This window comes from Quercus lobata, chromosome 10 (genome assembly GCF_001633185.2).
Source record: "Quercus lobata isolate SW786 chromosome 10, ValleyOak3.0 Primary Assembly, whole genome shotgun sequence".
In the NCBI taxonomy this organism is placed as follows: Eukaryota; Viridiplantae; Streptophyta; class Magnoliopsida; order Fagales; family Fagaceae; genus Quercus; species Quercus lobata.
In genome coordinates this window covers 65772295-65791253 of record NC_044913.1, presented here as the reverse complement: position 1 = coordinate 65791253, position 18959 = coordinate 65772295, and the positions used below count along the sequence as shown (strand labels likewise).

General features: G+C 39.3%; 1 protein-coding gene across 2 annotated transcripts; it reads left to right on the top strand.

Moving 5' to 3' along the window:
* The first annotated feature begins 7369 nt into the window (after positions 1-7369).
* Positions 7370-17543, top strand: LOC115963882 (methionine--tRNA ligase, cytoplasmic-like). Of its 2 annotated transcripts, none has more exons than XM_031083103.1 (18): positions 7370-7534; positions 8107-8218; positions 8332-8476; positions 9993-10146; positions 10398-10553; positions 11122-11352; positions 11462-11605; positions 12697-12787; positions 12952-13058; positions 13157-13271; positions 13742-13872; positions 13983-14048; positions 14198-14326; positions 14448-14585; positions 14686-14806; positions 16270-16502; positions 16612-16713; positions 17171-17543. In XM_031083103.1, exons 2-18 carry the CDS (start codon positions 8119-8121, stop codon positions 17399-17401), a joined length of 2394 nt encoding a protein of 797 aa, XP_030938963.1. In that variant the 5' UTR covers positions 7370-7534; positions 8107-8118; the 3' UTR covers positions 17402-17543. The 2 variants fall into 2 exon arrangements, with proteins under 2 accessions (XP_030938963.1, XP_030938962.1); XM_031083102.1 differs by having other exon boundaries at positions 8104-8218.
* The last annotated feature ends 1416 nt before the right edge of the window (positions 17544-18959 follow it).

The window sequence follows — 18959 nt, the reverse complement described above, 5'->3', positions numbered from 1 at the left end:
ACATAAAAAGCCAAAAAGAAACATGGTTGCCGTTCGCCGTATTACTATCAGCGGTAGTATTTTCTCAAGTGCTCGGCATTCCATGGATGCGGTAGCTTCTCTCCGTCTGTTGTCTCCAGGTGGTATGTTCCTTTCCTTTTCCATGCCGTGACTCTATAAGGTCCTTCCCAGTTGGGGCCGAGTTTTCCCTGTGTAGGGTCTCTGGTTGTACCTATGACCCTCCTGAGTACAAGGTCTCCTACTTGGAAGTTTCTGTGTCGGATCCGGGAGTTGTAATGTCTGGCCATGCGATCCTGGTATCTAGCGATCCTTTGTTCCACCGCCGACCTTACCTCATCTATCAGGTCCAGCTGTAGCCTCATGGATTCGTCGTTCCTGCTTTCGTCATGGTTGTGAACCCTGTAGCTTGTGAGCCCAACTTCTGCTGGGATGACCGCCTCACTCCCGTATGTCAGTCGGAATGGCGTCTCTCCTGTTGGAGTCCTCGCCGTTGTCCTGTATGCCCACAGTATGCTCGGCAATTCTTCGGGCCATATGCTCTTTGCCCCCTCAAGCCGAGTCTTGATAATCTTTAGCAGGGATCGGTTCGTGACTTCAACCTGGCCATTAGCCTGAGGATGGGCGGGTGATGAGTAGTGGTTTTTTATTCCTTGCTGTGCGCAGAAATCCCGGAAGTGGCCGTTGTCGAACTGCCTCCCGTTATCTGAGACTAGGACTCTAGGAATACCGAACCTGCATACGATGCACCGCCAGACGAAACTTCTAATGTTCTTTCCTGTAATGGTGGCCAAGGCTTCCGCTTCTACCCATTTTGTGAAGTAGTCAATACCCACTACCAAGAACTTTAGCTGCCTTACCGCCGTTGGGAAAGGTCCCATGATATCTAGACCCCACTGAGCGAACGGCCATGGAGCCGTTATAGGGGTCAGCTCTTCAGCTGGCCGTCCGATAAAATTGCTGAACCTCTGGCATTTGTCGCAGCTTTTAACGTAAGACTCGGCATCCTTCTGCATGGTTGGCCAGTAATACCCAGCTCGTACCAGTTTGTGTACCAATGACCGCGATCCAGAATGGTTCCCGCATATCCCTTCGTGAACTTCCCTCATTACGTAGTCTGCCTCCTCAACCCCGAGGCATCTTAGATAAGGGCGGGAGAAACCTCTCTTGTAAAGAATGTCTTTTATCAAGACGAACCTTGCCGCTTGGACTTTTAGCTTTCTCGCTGCCTCCTTCTCTTGTGGCAGTAACCCGTCCTTCAAGTATGAAGTTATCTGTGTAGTCCAGTTTCTTTCGGAGTGTATCTCCTGCATGTTGTCGGGGTCTATTAGTGGAAAGAGTTGAACAAAGGAAAGTACATTACTCGGTGTCACCATATGTTCTGCAGAAGCGGTCTTCGCTAGACGATCGGCGAGCTCATTTTCTCCCCTTGGTATTTGGACGACCGTCGCTTTTAGCCCGTTGACACTCGCCCTTACTTGATCAAGATATCTCTTCAACCTTTCCCCCTTGCATTCATAATCTCCGTTTACTTGATTGGTCACGACTTGAGAGTCGCAATAAACGACCACACTTTCAGCTCCAGCGGCTTTGGCTAGGTCGAGTCCTGCCGCCACCGCTTCGTATTCTGCTTCATTGTTGGTAATGGGGAAGTCGAGACGGACCATACATTCGATCCTGTCTCCTTCAGGTGACATCAATACTATGTCGGCCCCTCCAATTCGCCGATTGGATGATCCGTCGGTGTAGATGCTCCACTGGGGGGGTTCTTCTGTCCCCTTGTCCTCGTCATGCGTAAACTCCGCTATGAAGTCGGCTACAGCTTGTCCCTTAATGGCCACACGTGGACGGTACTTGATATCAAACTCGCTCAATTCTATTGCCCACAACGTCAGTCGACCTGCGGCTTCGGGATTACTCAGTGCCCTTCGCAAGGGCTTGTCGGTCATTACGTTCACGGTATGGGCTTGAAAGTAGGGTTTGAGCTTGCGAGCCGCCGTGACCAATGCAAAAGCGAGTTTCTCCATTGGTTGGTATCTTTCTTCGGCACCGCGGAGAGCCCGGCTGGCGTAGTATACAGGCTACTGTGCATTATCCTCTTCTCTGATTAAGGCCGCGCTGACGGCGAAAGAGGAGACGGCCAAGTAGAGGAAAAGTTTTTCACCAGGTTGCGAGGGACTCAATAGGGGTGGTGAAGATAGGTATGCCTTTAATTCCTCAAACGCTTGCTGACACTCGTCCGTCCACTCGAAAGATTTCTTTAATGTGCGAAAGAAAGGCAAGCACTTGTCCGTGGCTCTCGACACAAATCTATTTAATGCTGCTATCTTGCCGTTAAGGCTTTGTATCTCCTTCACATTTCGCGGGGGGGCCATCTCTACTATGGCTCGAATTTTGTCCGGATTAGCCTCAATTCCTCTCTGGGAAACCATGAACCCTAGGAATTTGCCTACCGTTACGCCGAATGCGCACTTTCCCGGATTGAGTTTCATGTTGTAGGATCGGAGCGTACCGAATGTTTCCTTAAGGTCCTCCAGGTGGTCTTCCTCCTTCCGGCTCTTCACCAGCATGTCGTCGACATAGACTTGGACATTCCTCCCGATTTGCTGCGCGAACATCTTGTTCATTAGCCTCTGGTATGTTGCCCCCGCATTCTTCAGGCCGAATGGCATTACTTTGTAACAGAACAGTCCTTGGCTGGTTACGAACGAAGTCTTCTCCTGATCGGCCTCGTGCATGCGGATCTGGTTATAGCCCGAGAAAGCGTCCATGAAGCTTAGTAATTGGTGTTGAGCCGTCGAGTCTACTAGGACGTCGATCCTTGGGAGGGGATAGCTATCTTTAGGGCACGCTTTATTAAGATCGGTGAAATCCACGCACATCCGCCATTTGCCGCTTGCTTTCTTCACCATTACCACATTCGCCAGCCAATCGGGATAGTAGACTTCCCTGATGAAGCTTGCCTCTTGGAGTTTGCGGACCTCTTCTGCTATTGCTTGGTCTCGTTCCGGCGCGAACGCTCTCTTCTTTTGTCGGACGGGTGGAAATGAAGGCAATACATTCAATTTGTGTACCATGATCGAGGGATCGATACCCGGCATGTCGTCATGGTTCCAGGCGAACACATCCTTATTGCTCCTCAAGAAAGCTACGAGCTCTTGGCGGATTGAGGGTTTGGCAAGCGTTCCGATCTTGATTGTTCTGTCCGGATTGGAACCGTCAAGAGTTATCTCCTCCAGCCTCTCCGTGGGTTCTGCCATCGATCGGTGCTCTTCTATGCTCAAGGCCTGGATTTGGTCTTGCATCTCCATCATAGCTACGTAGCATTCTCGTGCGGCAACTTGACTTCCGCGTAGCTCTCCTATCCCATACTCCGTTGGGAACTTGATCATTAGGTGGTAAGTTGATGTTACCGCCTTCCACGAGTTGAGCGTAGGTCGTCCAAGAATAGCATTGTAGGCGGACGAACAATCAACCACCAAGAATGTCACGTTCCTGGTGACTTGTTGGGGGTAATCTCCTACCGTCACCGGTAACGTTACCGAGCCCAAAGGGAATACCCTACTCCCTCCGAAACCAACGAGCGGAGCATTTGTCGGTATTAGCTACTCCCTGTCAATCCTCATTTGCTGGAATGCCGGATAGTACATGATATCGGCCGAGCTGCCGTTGTCGATCAACATTCGGTGCATGTTGTAGTCTCCTGTTCGCAGACTGACGACGAGGGCATCGTCGTGTGGATGGTGTAGGCGCCGTGCATCCTCTTCCGAGAACCCAAAAACAGGGCTTTCTCTTTTTGCTATCTTTGGCACTGTGCCCGTCAACTGAACATTCTGCACCATCCGAACGTATGTTTTGCGAGCCTTTTTTGACGATCCGGCCGCAGCCGTTCCTCCGATTATCATTCTTATGTCCCCTATTGGGGTCTTGGCCGCCCGTCTTCTCGGCGGGGGTGTTGTTCTTGTGGGGGTTGATCCGTTCTTCCCTTGTTGACGAACTTCTGCAGCTTCCCTTGTCGGATAAGGGCTTCGATTTGTTGCTTCAAGTCATAGCAATCGACCGTGTCGTGGCCGTGGTCACGATGAAAGCGGCAATATTTGTCTCTGGACCTTTTGCTGGGATCACTCTTCAGCTTTCCTGGGAACGTCAGGGACCCCTCGTCCTTAATCTGCATTAGGACTTGGTCTATCGGCGCGGTTAACGGGGTGAAACTTGTGAACCTTCCGCCCGCGGGTTTTTGACGTCTGTCCTCCCTTCGGTCTCCCATCCTTCCCTTTTTTCGCCCCTGGTCCTGTCGGGGATCCTCTTGTCTGTCTCTTTTCTTGGGTCTATCTTCTCGGGACAATAGCGCGTCTTCAGCGTTCATATATTTAGTGGCCCTGTAAAGCACCTCCGACATGGTCTTGGGGTCGTTCTTGTATAGGGAGAACAAAAACTTACCCCCCTTCAGCCCATTCGTGAATGCTGCTACCAATATCTTGTCGTCGGCTTCGTCGATTGAGAGCGCTTCCTTATTGAAGCATGATATGTAGGCCCGCAACGTCTCCTCCTCTCGTTGCTTGATATTCATTAAGCAAGCCGTGGATTTTCTGTGCCGATGTCCTCTGATGAAGTGCGTAGTAAATTGAGCACTCAGTTCCTTGAAGGTGCTGATGGAGTTGGGTGCTAGCCGACTGAACCAAATCCTTGCTGCGCCCTTTAGGGTTGTAGGAAAGGCCCTGCACATAATCGCGTCTGCCACTCCCTGAAGGTGCATCAGGGTCTTGAAGGTCTCTAGGTGATCTAGAGGGTCCTTTACTCCGTCATAACTATCCATATTTGGCATGCGGAACTTATTCGGCAGGGGGAAGGAGTTGACGGATGTCGTGAATGGCGAGTCTGTCCGGTTGACAAGGTCGTCAAGATCACTTGACACTCGACCCTTGAGAGCGGTCATCATTACATCCATCTGTTCCTTCATCGCCTGCATCTCCGCGATCAAGGATTGTGGAACCGTATCCGTCGGGGAAGGGATGTTAGTGTCCCGTCGCATTGGTCTGCTCAGGGCGTTACTCACCTGTTGTCCGTCCTGATTTCTCCTCTCAGCGCTGGTCCCTTCTTGATCCGCTCCTTGGTTATTGACCGCCGCATTCTTTTGGTTCAGCTGCCCTTCTAGGTCGTGGTTTTGTTTGGTGAGGCGCTCCACGGCTGTGGCGAGCGTCCTGACCTGTTTCTCAAGGGCAGTCGTAGGGGCTTCTTCTTCTTGAACGTCATTCGTGGTTGCCATTGAGTGAGTGAGTACCATGTAACTCTTTTGTCTAGGAAGTGATCGATTTCCCACAGACGGCGCCAACTGATGACGTTGAAAATTGTCACCAATAGATCACACCGTACTCACGACTCAAAGCGAACCTGCACGACAAGAACAATCGAAGAAAACCTTTAGAGAGCACCGGTGTGGTGCCGGCCTAACACTCTCCGAAGGTCAAGTCAGAATTCGTCCTTTAACTTTTAGTGCGCTAGAAAGGGTCAATTAATCTTACCTCGATTTCCGAGAATGTCAGTCCTTTTATAGTGGTGGAGAGGTGGCTTTTCTTCTTGACCTCCAGATCTTTCCAATGTGGGACTATAGTGGTGGGGAGTAGGCTTTTCTTCTTGACCTCCAGATCCTTCCAATGTGGGACTCTGATACCAATTCTCCAAAATGTCGTGAGCAACGATTTCCCTTTTTGGATCTTAGTGTTTTCCTGGGCGATAGAGATTTCGGATCATGGGCCCATACTGCGTCTGTCAGCGATGGGCTTTCACAGCGCATGGAACCATCTTCACATAGGTCCAACAGTCCCAATCCGTCAGGCCCATTAAGTAGGCCCAACAGGCTCTATATTTTATCATCTTCAATAGCAATAATTGGCTGGTTAGGAATGTCACAGTTATTGAATAGTTGGGGTTTTACTCCTTGTAGCATCCACGGGCACTGCCACAGTTTGAAGTGCCCAAATTTGGTTGATGAGTAGAAGTTAAAAAGTCTAATAACATTGATAATAATGAAGAAATCTAGAAGTTGGACGTTTGACATGGTCTTACATGAAAATTATGCTACACGGTGGAAAATGCATAATGGAAAATTATGCCACGGCGGGGGAGGTAAATTGTTAACCAAAAGAAGTCAAAAAGTCTGAAAACATTGATACATTAAGAAATCTAAGTGGCTATGTGAAAAACGATCATTAGATATCAAGTGGAATGAAAGTCCAATGTTCCGCTATGAGTATTTAATTTTATGTTCCACTAGCTATGAGTGTTCAATTTTCTTTATGATCATAAACTTGATTACTTTATTATGAAAAAAAAAAAATTACATATTTACGTGTAGCAAATTGCAATTCCTAAAAGATAAAATGTAATAGGGGATTTTTATTTTGTCCAATGAACCTAGCACATCTCATCACTTGTGTGTGGTGACTGGTAAGCACTAGAGGCAACTAATTATTAACACAAATTTATACTTATATAGGCAATAGATACGCCAAAATGAAAGTGTTAGCATTAGAGGTATTCCCATTATTGATAGGTTCATTATTTAAAAAAAAAAAAAAAAAAACTCTTGGGTGAAAATTCAACTAATACATTTGCAAATAATTTTCTTTATTAGTAATTTATACATGCACTTGGTTGGTCTTATAAACCCACCGTTTCACCCTCCAATTTACACTTTTTAAAAATAAAAATAAAAAGATAGTGATTACACATGTACCCATGATCTTAAATCCACAGTCACACCCTTCACCTTTCTTTTTATAAAAGTAGTGCTTCACTCACCAAACAAACAATCATGGCAATGTAGAGCACATTACAGGTATAATAAAATTATTATTAAAAAAAAATCCAAAATAGGTCACCCATATTTATCTCTAAAAAGAAATGTAGCACTCCTCAATTGATTTCAATTGCTTTTACGCCCTTTAATCATAATTAGGCTTAAGTATAAATAATATTAGATTAAATTAGATTAGATTGTAGATTATAAATTATATGTTTATATACACATACTTATATAGACTTGGGACAAAAAAATGGATTAATTTAATCTCCACATAGCATCCTAATACCATTGAGGCATTGAGAAACCCACTTAAATCACGATCTATTAGTAAGAAGAATGCATAAATAGTTGATTACCACTCTGCCAACCAAAATTAGATATTAAATGAGCACTCATCACACTTCAAAAAAAAAAAAAAAAAAATCTTAGGACTTTAATTGGATTGGCCCCCTTTCCAAAGCCTTAACCCCCTTCCCAAACCCCCCAGCCGCCCAAACCAAAAATATTGAAAGCCCAATCCAACATTTCAACCTAACCTAATTCAGGAAAAAAGAAAAAGAGGAAACTTTAAAACAAGATATAGAGAAAGTCGAGAGAGAGAGAGAGTAGAGAAGATAGTGACTCCGTCAACCACGTCGCCGCCGCCGCCATTGGCCACCCATACGAGTCTCACACCAGCCGATCAACCCATTGCGGCAGTGACTGACCCATCCCGCATCTCATCCGCTTCAAGTATTTTTTTTTTCTCTCCTTCAACTTCAAAGCCTAACATTGATTTTCATATTTAATTTGAATATGTGAATCTGTGTTTTTTCTCTCTCCACTCCTTAATGTTTGTGAATCTTTGATTGTGGGGTTTTTTTTTTTTTTTTGGCTGAGGGTGATTGTGAATTAAGTTTGAATATGTGAATCTGTGTTATGTAATTGTGTTTGGAGTCTCTGTGTTATTTGTTTTTGCAGCTGCTGAGTGTTTGAGATTGTGAGTGTGTTAGATAAATTCATGGTAGTGGGTTAATAGTGTGTTAGATATAATCAATTTTGTTATTTTGGTATATGCATATTCCTATTTCATTCACTAGGTCTAGGTCTCTATGATTCTGCAACCACAAAGTTTGCACTGCATTTTGATTTTGTTTTTGCGATTTCTTTTGGGTATTTAATGGGAGTTATTGCAAGTGTGATGATGAATGTGTGTATTTTGGTGATTTGGGGTTCGGCTAGGAATGAAAATACCAATACAAATATAGCTCTCCTTGAAAAAAATAAATAAGCTGACTCTGTGAAGATTGAATTAAAAAAAGCAGGCAATTGTAAAAATGGCGGCGAAGGTTCCTATTAAGGGTAAACGGAACATCCTCATCACTAGCGCCTTGCCTTATGTTAACAACGTCCCCCATCTTGGAAACATCATCGGTTGTACGTATCTCTTAATAATTATAATATTCCTTTCCATTATTATTAGCAAGCATGTAGGGAACAAAACAAAACAAACCCAATTTTCCTTTTATCTGTATTTGGCGTGTTGGCAGGTGTGCTTAGTGCTGATGTGTTTGCTCGCTATTGCCGACTCCGAGGCTACAATGCCTTATACATATGTGGAACTGATGAGTACGGGACAGCCACGGAGACTAAAGCTCTGGAAGAGAACTCCACCCCTAAGCAGATTTGCGACAAGTAACTTTACTTAATCTTCCCTTCTTTTTCTAGTTTAACTTCTCAGTCAATATTGTTTCTCTGACTTACTACTATTCTTTTAATATACTAAATCCAAATGTACCCATTTTAAGCATTCAATTCTCTTGGGACATATTAAAGGCTTGTTTGGTTGTGTTGCTTAAACAACAGTTTTCGTTGTTTAAACAACACAACACGTATTTTCACAACACTTTTTCACCCAAATGTACTTCCACAACACTTAACATTGCGAGAATAACAATACCAAACGGGCCCTAAGTATTTGAATATGGCAATTTTTTCCAACAGAAATGAAGTTGACAGATTACTTTTCTGTGCGAGATTGTGAGATAGATAGAGAAAATGAAAAGACACCACGGTCTGTTTGGTTCATGTTTTTAAAACCAGTATTTTGTTTTTAAATAAATAATAATTAAAAAAAAAAAAAAAAGAGAACAGTTAAAAACACGTTACTGAACTTCTACTTGTTGTCTAGAAACTGTTTTAAAAACTACTTTCTGAAAACACACAACCAAACAGCCCAAAAATGTACTTTTCTTGGTTGCTAAGTGAACTTTGCAATGAATATGGTGATCAAATTATTATGGGATCATTTGTAACTCCATTTATGCTTTAGGCTCAGGCGATGTGAAACTTGTTCTCAGTTTTAGTCCCTGAAGATCAGAAGAAAAATAAAAATATAAAGGAGAGATCGGTAGAAAATGAGGTTCAATATGTTTTCTGGAACTTTCTCAAACACAGCGACTGCATATGTTAGCATGATTGTGATTTCATGGCCCCACACTCATCTTCATAACCTTGTCCAAGACTCCAATTGAGTTTTAAGAGAAAAAATGACCATGATTATTACAAGTTGATTCTGTTTGACTTGATCATGCTATATTGGGCTTAGTAGCTTGAGTAATATTTGGGCTTACTTCTGGAGTTTTTCTACTTTCTTTATTCAATGTATGATGTTGAATTTCAATTTGTTTGCTGATACTTTTCAATATACTAAGAGGTTGTATTAGCTATTCCTTAGTAAGTGTAATAATTTCAAAACTTAATATATTTCCAAGTAAATAAACTTTCCATATATATCTAACAATTATAAAAATGAAAAATCATAAAAAAATAACACATATTTATCTTAAATTTAAAAATAAAAAATTTTTAAGGAGATATAATTGTATGAGTAAGAAATTTCCTAATATAAATATTAAGTTTCATTCTAATGTTATAACTCACAACCAAACTAATGAATAGGTTTAGTTACTACATTACAACACATTTTATTCCCAGTAATAAAGATTACAATTCCTGTCGTAATCTCCATTCAGTGTACCAAACTTACCCTAAGTTACTTATTATCGGATAAAGTGGTATGTTTCTCTTAGCTATTCCTTGTCTTTAATGTTTTTCATTTTTTTCTTCTTCTTTCAATGCTTTTATGGATGTTTTAAAATAATATACTCAAGCTATTCATCAGTCCATCTTATGTGTTCTGCATTTACAGATACCATGCTATTCATAAGGAAGTCTATGACTGGTTCAATATAAGTTTTGATAAATTTGGGCGTACCTCAACCCCAGAACAGACGGAAATTTGCCAAGCGATTTTTAAGAAAATTTTGGAGAACAATTGGCTTTCTGAGAATTCAATGCAGCAAGTATGAGTTATTTTCTTGTTAATACTTGGTGTGATTCTATACATGATAACATTCGTGACCACTCTATTCTTTTATGCAAGAAAAAGAAAAAGAAGACTTCTCTATTCTTGTTTAGTTGTCCAATTATTGGATATTGTTTCTGGTGTCTCCTTTTTGTTCTACAGCTTTTTTATTGTGGTCAATTATAGGCTTTAATGGTGATAAATGTATTTAACCTCTTGTTACTAACACTTTATTCATGCCATATTCAGCTTTACTGCAATACATGCAAAAGGTTCTTAGCTGACCGGCTTGTGGAGGGTACTTGCCCAAAAGAAGGGTGCAATTACCAGTCTGCCCGAGGAGATCAATGTGAAAATTGTGGCAGTCTTTTGAATCCGACAGAATTAAAAGATCCTAGGTGCAAGGTAAAAAACTTACTTCTAATATTGAGGTCTCTATTTTGTATTATCAAATTCTAAATGAGGAATCTGATTGTATGAAATATTATCCATGTTGCGCATTCAGCTTTTAAAATATGTAGTTTGTCCAAAAAAGACATTTTATCTCAGACATTTGATTGTTTCTCTTTCAAATGAATAAATTTTTCATCCTCTGATCCTTCTGGTTATTACCATTTTGAAGCTATAAACCAAATTTAAATCATTGTGAAACAAGGACCTTTTTCTGCAAGCCAATTATATTGCAAGAAAACTAGTGCTTAGTAATCATTTTCCTGACTAACTTATGAATTTCTAGTCAGAAAACTTACTTTAGGGTTTAATTGAGTCCTGATTTGGTTTCTTGGGCCTAGCTCTTTTTGGGGCCTGTTTCAGAGCCCTCAGCATCATATTTTTCTTCCATGATTTTCTGAGAAGAAGAAAAACTAAAAAATAAAAATAAAGAAAGCTACTGTCAGTAGATGTATGATATTATGCCATTTTGTTTTATTTATACATTTTGTATAGTTGATCCATGAGCTTTGTGTGCTAACAGGTCTGTCAGACGACACCACACATTCGTGACACAAACCACTTGTTTCTTGAACTCCCCTTGCTGAAGGACAAATTGGAAGAATACATCAACAAAATGTCGGTGGCCGGATCTTGGAGCCAGAATGCTATTCAAACAACAAATGCCTGGCTTAAAGAAGGGTTGAAATCACGATGTATTACCAGGGATCTGAAGTGGGGGGTTCCAGTTCCACTTGAGAGATTTAGTGATAAGGTTATTAGTTGTTGATAGACGAACATGCTGAATTCATGCTGGCCTCTTAAAATTTTATCTCAAATTTTGGCAAATTGACCCTTTTTTTTTTTTTACTTGTGGTGGATAGGTTTTCTATGTCTGGTTTGATGCGCCTATCGGCTATGTTTCTATTACTGCTTGCCACACACCTGAGTGGGAGAAGTGGTGGAAGAATCCTGAAGATGTAGAGTTGTATCAGTTTATGGGCAAGGATAATGTGCCCTTCCACACTGTAAGTGATTTTTTGTAAAAATTTTCTGATAACTCTAAGAAGAGGGCAAGATACTAACTCAAAGTACTAAGATTAGTTAGAATGTTAGATTTTGTTTTTTTGTCAGATATATGCTTATCAATGTTTTTCCCCCCAGCTGAGAAACTGAAGTTTTAATTATTTTTTAAAGAAATCTTCTTACGGCCACACATCTATGTTATTCTTTTCCATGTTTTCAGTTTTTGCTGGCTACTTCTAATTTTTCTTTTTGTCTTTTTGGTTAGATATTTCCAGAAATGTACGTAGTCTTTGCATCTTGTAAATAACATACAATTTGTTATTGCATCTTAATGTTTTTAAAAGTTTACAGTAACCATTGTATCTTTTAGATAACAATAACATACTATAGTTATTGCATATAATTTTAGAACCTTGCGGCAGTCACTAAGTTGGTATGTTTTTTTGTTAATCTTGTCTCACCCTTATGAGGATTTATATCTTGTATCATTGTGCTAGTAACTTGTTGACTTGTAATTTTAGTGTAACCACATGACCAATTTTCTTTGTTAAAATCCTCTACACTTTCCAAATATTGATTGCTATCGACTTAAGTTAGATGACATGACACTCAAATCTAAATTGCTATTAAATCAAATCTAAAGAGATGAGACTTTGTGAAGTTATTGTACTAATGGTTAAAATAAAAACTGTTGTTTTGTCATTGGCAATGTTAATGCAAGTTCAATAGCATGGAGCAGCGGAGTTTTATTAGTTCACCTAATTGGTCTCATAGATACTGCATGCAAGACTTGTGAAATTTTTGGCTTCAGAATTTAGGTTATTTATTAATTATTTCTTATGAACTGTACATAAGGTGGCAACTTGTGGCTCCCCTCATGAAGTGGGGGTCACTAGTTTGAATCTCCCCTTTGGGGTATAAAAAAAACCTTAAGTTGTAGTGGTAGATGTTTTGAGCTTAGTAAATGTTTGGTTGTCCTTTTTTTCCATCATTGTCATGGAGACTTATGGTTTGGCTTGGACCTCATGGTTGTGGGGACTGCTTTTTTTCTTCCCCCGCACCCTTTTTTACTGTTACTATATTCTTGTTTTAGGTGATGTTTCCATCTACACTTCTTGGAACTGGTGAAAATTGGACTTTAATGAAGACTATCAGTGTCACTGAATACTTGAATTATGAAGCAGGTTAGCCAACTATTTTGTAGCAGTTTAGCTGATGTGCAATGGTGGTCAATTTATCGGTCATTTAGATGGATGATTGATCAATTACCTTCTCTTTTACATAGCAATGGTGTTTCTCATTCAAACATCTTGAACTAGATGAATTTTCATTTGGATGGTTTCTGTAGGAAAGTTTTCTAAGAGTAAAGGTATTGGAGTCTTTGGCAATGATGCAAAAGATACAAACATTCCAGTAGAAGTATGGAGATATTACTTACTAACTAATAGGCCTGAGGTAAGCAGCATATATTTATTACTTTTTTTTTTAATAAGAATTAATGCTGGGTTCTACTAATTGCTTTCTGGATTGATGAATGGGTTTGTGTAAACTAGGTGTCAGACACATTATTTACATGGGCCGACTTGCAAGCAAAATTAAACAACGAGTTGCTAAATAACTTGGGCAACTTTATAAATCGAGTTTTGAGTTTCATTGTTAAACCTCCAGGTTGGTTGGCTGTGTACCTTAAGTTCCTTAAAGTTTTGTTGTTCAGCTAGTTTTTTATTTGATTCTCCTGATTGTGGTACATTCTTATAATATTTCTGGATTGTTGTTATAGTACAGAACACAAATTATAGAAGTGGCACATTTTAATTAGTGCCTCACTGAATTAGAACCATTCTCAATGCCTATTGCATATATGTGTACTAATGGCCTTCTGGCTTAGTGGCATGTCCACCTTTTTGGCAGTATAATGTTTGGGGTTCATTCTCTAGTAACTTTACCTATTAAAAAAAGCCTATTTTTGCAAGGCATTTATATTTTAGAGAGTTCAAAATGGTGCCAATAGTCCATCTTACATTATGCCAAGACCTTTAATATTTATGAAATTCCAAATGGTTTTGCCATTTTTATTATAATGGGCTTGTCTGGTATGATGAGAAATTGCAAGTGCATAACCGAGTTTCTTTTTACAGGTCAAGGATATGGTTCCATTATTCCTCAGCCTTCAGATGCTGACCCAGATCCATTGCAACATGAGCCAACTAGGAAATTGGTTGGTAGCATTGTTGACTATGTGGGGCAATATGTAGAAGCCATGGAAAAGGTGATTGAAATACTGGCTAGTATACTGTCATGCAACCAGAAGCTGCCCCATGCCCACTTTCTCTAATTGCTTTTGCATTATAATGACATTCTTATTTGCATTTTGTATAGGTTAAGCTAAAGCAAGGGCTTAAAATTGCAATGAGCATTTCTAGTGAAGGGAATGGATATCTGCAAGTAAGTCTAGAACATTTTTGTTTGTACTGATTTGGATGTTTGTTTAATATGTTCTTTTATGAGGATGTTGGTTGGAAATTGCCCTTTGGCTGCCCATGAAACAAAATTTCTCTCTCCTAAGGTGTACTTTGCTCATGATTGCTATGTAGGAAAGCCGATTCTGGAAGCTTTACAATGATGATCGACCTTCTTGCTCTCTTGTCATAAGAACTTCGGCTGGGCTAGTATATCTTCTCGCATGTTTGTTAGAACCTTTTATGCCATCTTTTTCACTTGAGGTAATTTAACCTACCAGTAGATCTATCTGAGGCACTTAGGGTAATGCTAGTATTCTTTATCGCGAGTTAGCTAATATGGTTGCGCATGCTGACAATATTTGTATTGTTGGTTGTGTTGAAGGTACTTAAGCAGCTTAATTTGCCTCCTGATACTCCAATTTTGCTTGAAAAAGGAGATATTGATAGGGTAAGCCGACCTTGGGAGATCCTACCTGCTGGTCACAAAATTGGGACACCAGAGCCATTGTTTAAGGAATTGGTATAACTCTTCTACTTCTATGTTTTGTTTTGTGAATTGTGATGGAGATTTTGTGGGCTTTGTCTCGTAGTTACTAATTTAGCAAAAACAAATTGTTCAGAAAGATGAAGAAGTAGAATTCTTCAGAGAGAAGTTTGCAGGAAGCCAAGCTGATAGGATTGTGAGGGCAGAAGCTGAAGCAGAGAAGATAGCGGAGAAACTGAAGAAAACAAAAGTTTCAGGTTGCATTTTATTGATATTATATTTATTTACTCGCTTCTAGTGTTTGCCAACTCAATTGCTACACGTTGCATGGTTGGGTGTCATTGATGTGCTATATTTCTAGGGGTGTCAAATGGGTGGGTATGGGATGGGCATAATTGGGTTGGGCATATAAAACCCATTTACCAATTAAAACTCATTTAACTAATTGCTTCTAACCCAAATTCAACCCAACCCAATTATTATGTGTAAACCCCAACTTACCCAATTACTCAATTATCACAATTACCAAAATGCCATTAAATTGAAAACTTCAACACTTTCTTGGATTCTCTTTTCCACTCTCTCTAGTCTCCATTCTTGATATTAAAAAATTCCACATAAGCACATCCACATCAGCAATTATATTAAAAATCCAAATAATAAAATATTTTCTTTTCTTTTCTATTTTCTCTCACTTTCTTGGCAACCAAACAGTGTAACAAATACAAAGAAATGTTATTTCAACCTCAAAACTTTCACTGTGAATCCAAAAATCAAAAGAAATAGTATTCCTTGTTTTTTCTCGAGAAATGAAATTACATTGGAAAATAGAATTAACCTGAATCGCTTCCCAAATGGCGTAACCGTAGGGGCGAATAACCATGGTGCCACACACAGGACCATTGTCAGCGAGCTCAGCGTTGGCAATGACATCCAGGTACCAAGCGTTGAAGTCCTGCAACCAAGGCATGATGACTCGGTCTCTGTCCGGGTTGACTCGGCTCTTTGCGTTGCTATCGACTCGTTGCTCCTCACTCGTCGTCTCTGCAGCCGCAGTTCCCTGAGCCGATGAGAATCGAGCAGCGAGGCGGCAGCAGCTGCTGAGACTGAAACTGGTGGCTCCGACTCTGTCGTAGAAACACTGGAGATCGCTGCCGGAGAGAATTTGATGAAGAAGAGTGAGGGAAAATGAAAACCCAAACACTGAAACGTGAGGGTTTTTTTTTTTTTTTTTTTTTGTTTTAATGGGAAGGGTTGGGTTGAATTTGGGTATATTGTTTTTGGGTTAAATAGAGCTCAATGGGTTTTTAGTTAAAACTCAATAATCACTTGGTCTAATTGGGTTGATGCCCATTTAACCCAACTAATAATTGGGTGGATTTGGGTTCAATTAGAGTGGGTGGGTTTGGGTAGGCAAATGGGTTTGAGCTTATTTTGCCACCCCTATATATTTCCAACCAATAAGTTCATAAAAGCACTAATTAATTTATCTTTTATTCTTCTATAATTAGGTTATTCACAAGTCTTCTCTGTTCAAATGCTAACTATTTTGTTTTGATAATAAGTGTGGCTTCCACATTTTGCTTGACAAGTTGATATTACAGGAGTACTATGATTAGTGTGTCTTTTCATACCTCTCATTATACTTCTTGATTAATCATAGGCACTACTAATTTGTTAGTAGTAGTTGCTTAATATGGTGAGGCATTGTATGGAACAGATAGCAGTGGAAAAAAGCAACGGCCTGTAAAACCTGCAACTGAATCCAAAGCTAAGGCCAATGCTGAGACAGAAATTTCAATTACAAGACTTGACATCCGTGTTGGCCTTATTACGAGTGTTCAGAAGCATCCTGATGCTGATTCCCTCTATGTGGAAGAGATTGATGTGGGAGGACAGACCCGAACTGTTGTTAGTGGACTTGTGAAGTATATACCTCTTGAAGAAATGCAGGTTTTTGTTCACTTCCCTTACAGATCATAATTTTGGAATGTATTTATTTTATTTTTTCTTGATAATTCATCTGCAAGTCTAGTAGTTCACACATATGATTCTTTGGCAGAATCGAAAGGTATGTGTTCTTTGCAACCTGAAGCCAGCAACCATGCGGGGTATAAAATCACAAGCAATGGTTCTTGCTGCTTCGGACAGTGACCACACCAAGGTTAGCAAACCCATGAAACCTTTCCATTAGGGTCTGCATCTTATCTGATTTTATGTGTAAACCATTTTTTCATCATCCCTTGAAGATATAGTTTGGTGTTACTGATTAGAAAAAAAAAGAAAGCAATACAGATTGCTAACACAAAGATAGCAACCACATATATTGTTCATCTAATAGCTTTAAAAAATGGCTTAATGGATATGAGTATATAATTTTGGTTGAGATTGTTGTGATGGTGGGTAATGACACATTTTAGCATTTTTGTCGCAAAAATGGCTGCATCATTTGTTGCGTGGTGTTAAGATGTTTCAGAAAATGGTTTTATGATACCCATTAAAGCCCATGGTTGATTTTGAATAAGTTTCACCTCAAAAAAAATTTCTGGCTGTCATTGCTTGTTTAAGTCTGGATCATCAAACATGAACGCTAATGAGATTTCTTAATAAAAAAAATTCAGGTTGAATTGGTTGATCCACCTAAATCTGCTACTGTTGGAGAAAGAGTTACATTTCCTGGATTCAGTGGTGAGCCTGATGATATCCTGAACCCAAAGAAGAAAGTCTGGGAAACATTGCAAGTGGATCTGAACACTAACACGGAACTAGTGGCCTCATACAAAGATATTCCATTCACCACATCTGCTGGTGTTTGCACGGTTTCATCTATTGCCAGTGGGTCAATCAGATAGTTAGGTCTCTTGTTCAAATTTTTTTTTTTTTTTTTTTTTTGAGAAGTTGTTCAATTATTGAAAACAAAAAAACATCCCCCTAGATTTTGATACGTAATTTTATGTTATTCTTCATGATGGTATAAAAAAACTAATTGTAGGAGTGCCTTATCTTCATGTTGTTACTAGTTATTTTGAAAATAGTAATGATCATAAGTTGGTGTTTTTTTTTTTTTTTTTTTTTTGGAAATAAAAATTTAATTAAAAAAAATTAACAAAATACACACAAAAAAAAAGGGTAGGGCAAATACTTGGAAAACGGATATGAGAATAGCTCGGACACCTTACATTCTTAAGCCCATCGGCCTTCCTGGATCATTTTTATCAGAACTGGTAGTTGAATCCTTAAATCGGTAAATCGTACAATATTTTTGGTTAGTATGAAAGAATATTGGATTTGCTAAAAAGGAAAAAAAAAAAAGAAAACCAATTAAATCATAGAAAATCAGCAAATTTTTAGAAAATTATCAAACTGAACAATTTCATTCGAATCATCTAGCTTTTTAATGTTTAAGTTTTTTTATTATAAAATAGCTATATTTTCCTTCAATTTTTGACATTTATTTACGGAGTTTTTAAGTCTTTTGCTTTTAAACTTGAAATAAGTAACAAAGAACTTAATTGCCCTAACTTTTGGTCATTTTTATATATAAACACACATTAAATTCTATAATTAAATAAATTTTCTGAAAATAATATTCTATTAGTTTTAATCTTTGTTATATACATATTTATGTTTAAATTGAATTCCAAGTTTATGTATACTTAAAAATAATTTAATTATTAATTCAACAGTTGAATCAATGATATAACGATGTTTCTCAAAAAAAAATAAAAAAAGATATAACGATTAAACCAATGAACCATCATACTACACTCTTTACGATTTAATTTGCCCAAAAGATATAAAAGAGTCAAAATTTGAGTGCATTCAGCTTAGTTGCCTTATAGGGTTAATTAGTTGTGACTTTATTAGTTTTGGTACTTTATAACTATATAAAATTATAAATGGATGATTCCCTCTCCCTAAAATTTTTCAAATGTCAATCCTCAAAACTAAAGTGTAAAGAAGGAGAGATATCCCTTGATTTTGAAATGGACAATAATAATTACATTAGTAAGTAAATATTACCTCCCAAATGCATGTAAAGCGTAAACCCCAACAAAATGTTAGGAGTATAAAAGTTAATATTGGATGGTTAAAGTATTATAACTAATTGTAGGGTTAATTTTTGGGGCGCAGGCCCAGTGGGTAGATGATTCTGGCCCAAGGAACCCTAGATAATGAATTTGTAGAGAGAGCGGGTTACAGACTAGGCCCTAACGAAGTGAATGTTAGTTAACTTTGGGTCATGCAACAATTGAACATAAGAATATCTCCTTCGTGTCTACTGAATACCCGGTCCGAGGAGACGTGTGGGTGCACTTCTATTCCAGATCAAAGGCTATGGTCTTTCTCTCTCTCTTTTGTTCTTCCTTTCCTTTTTTCCCCCCTCCATCCTTGTTCATGGGGATTCCC

Bases quoted from the DNA above. Each gene is read 5' to 3' on its own strand.
- LOC115963882 (XM_031083103.1), top strand. From the start codon at position 8,119: ATGGCGGCGAAGGTTCCTATTAAGGGTAAACGGAACATCCTCATCACT. The intron at 14,049-14,197 runs GTAAGTCTAGAA...ATTGCTATGTAG, and splicing joins AAGGGAATGGATATCTGCAA to GAAAGCCGATTCTGGAAGCT. The intron at 14,807-16,269 runs GTTGCATTTTAT...TGTATGGAACAG, and splicing joins GAAGAAAACAAAAGTTTCAG to ATAGCAGTGGAAAAAAGCAA.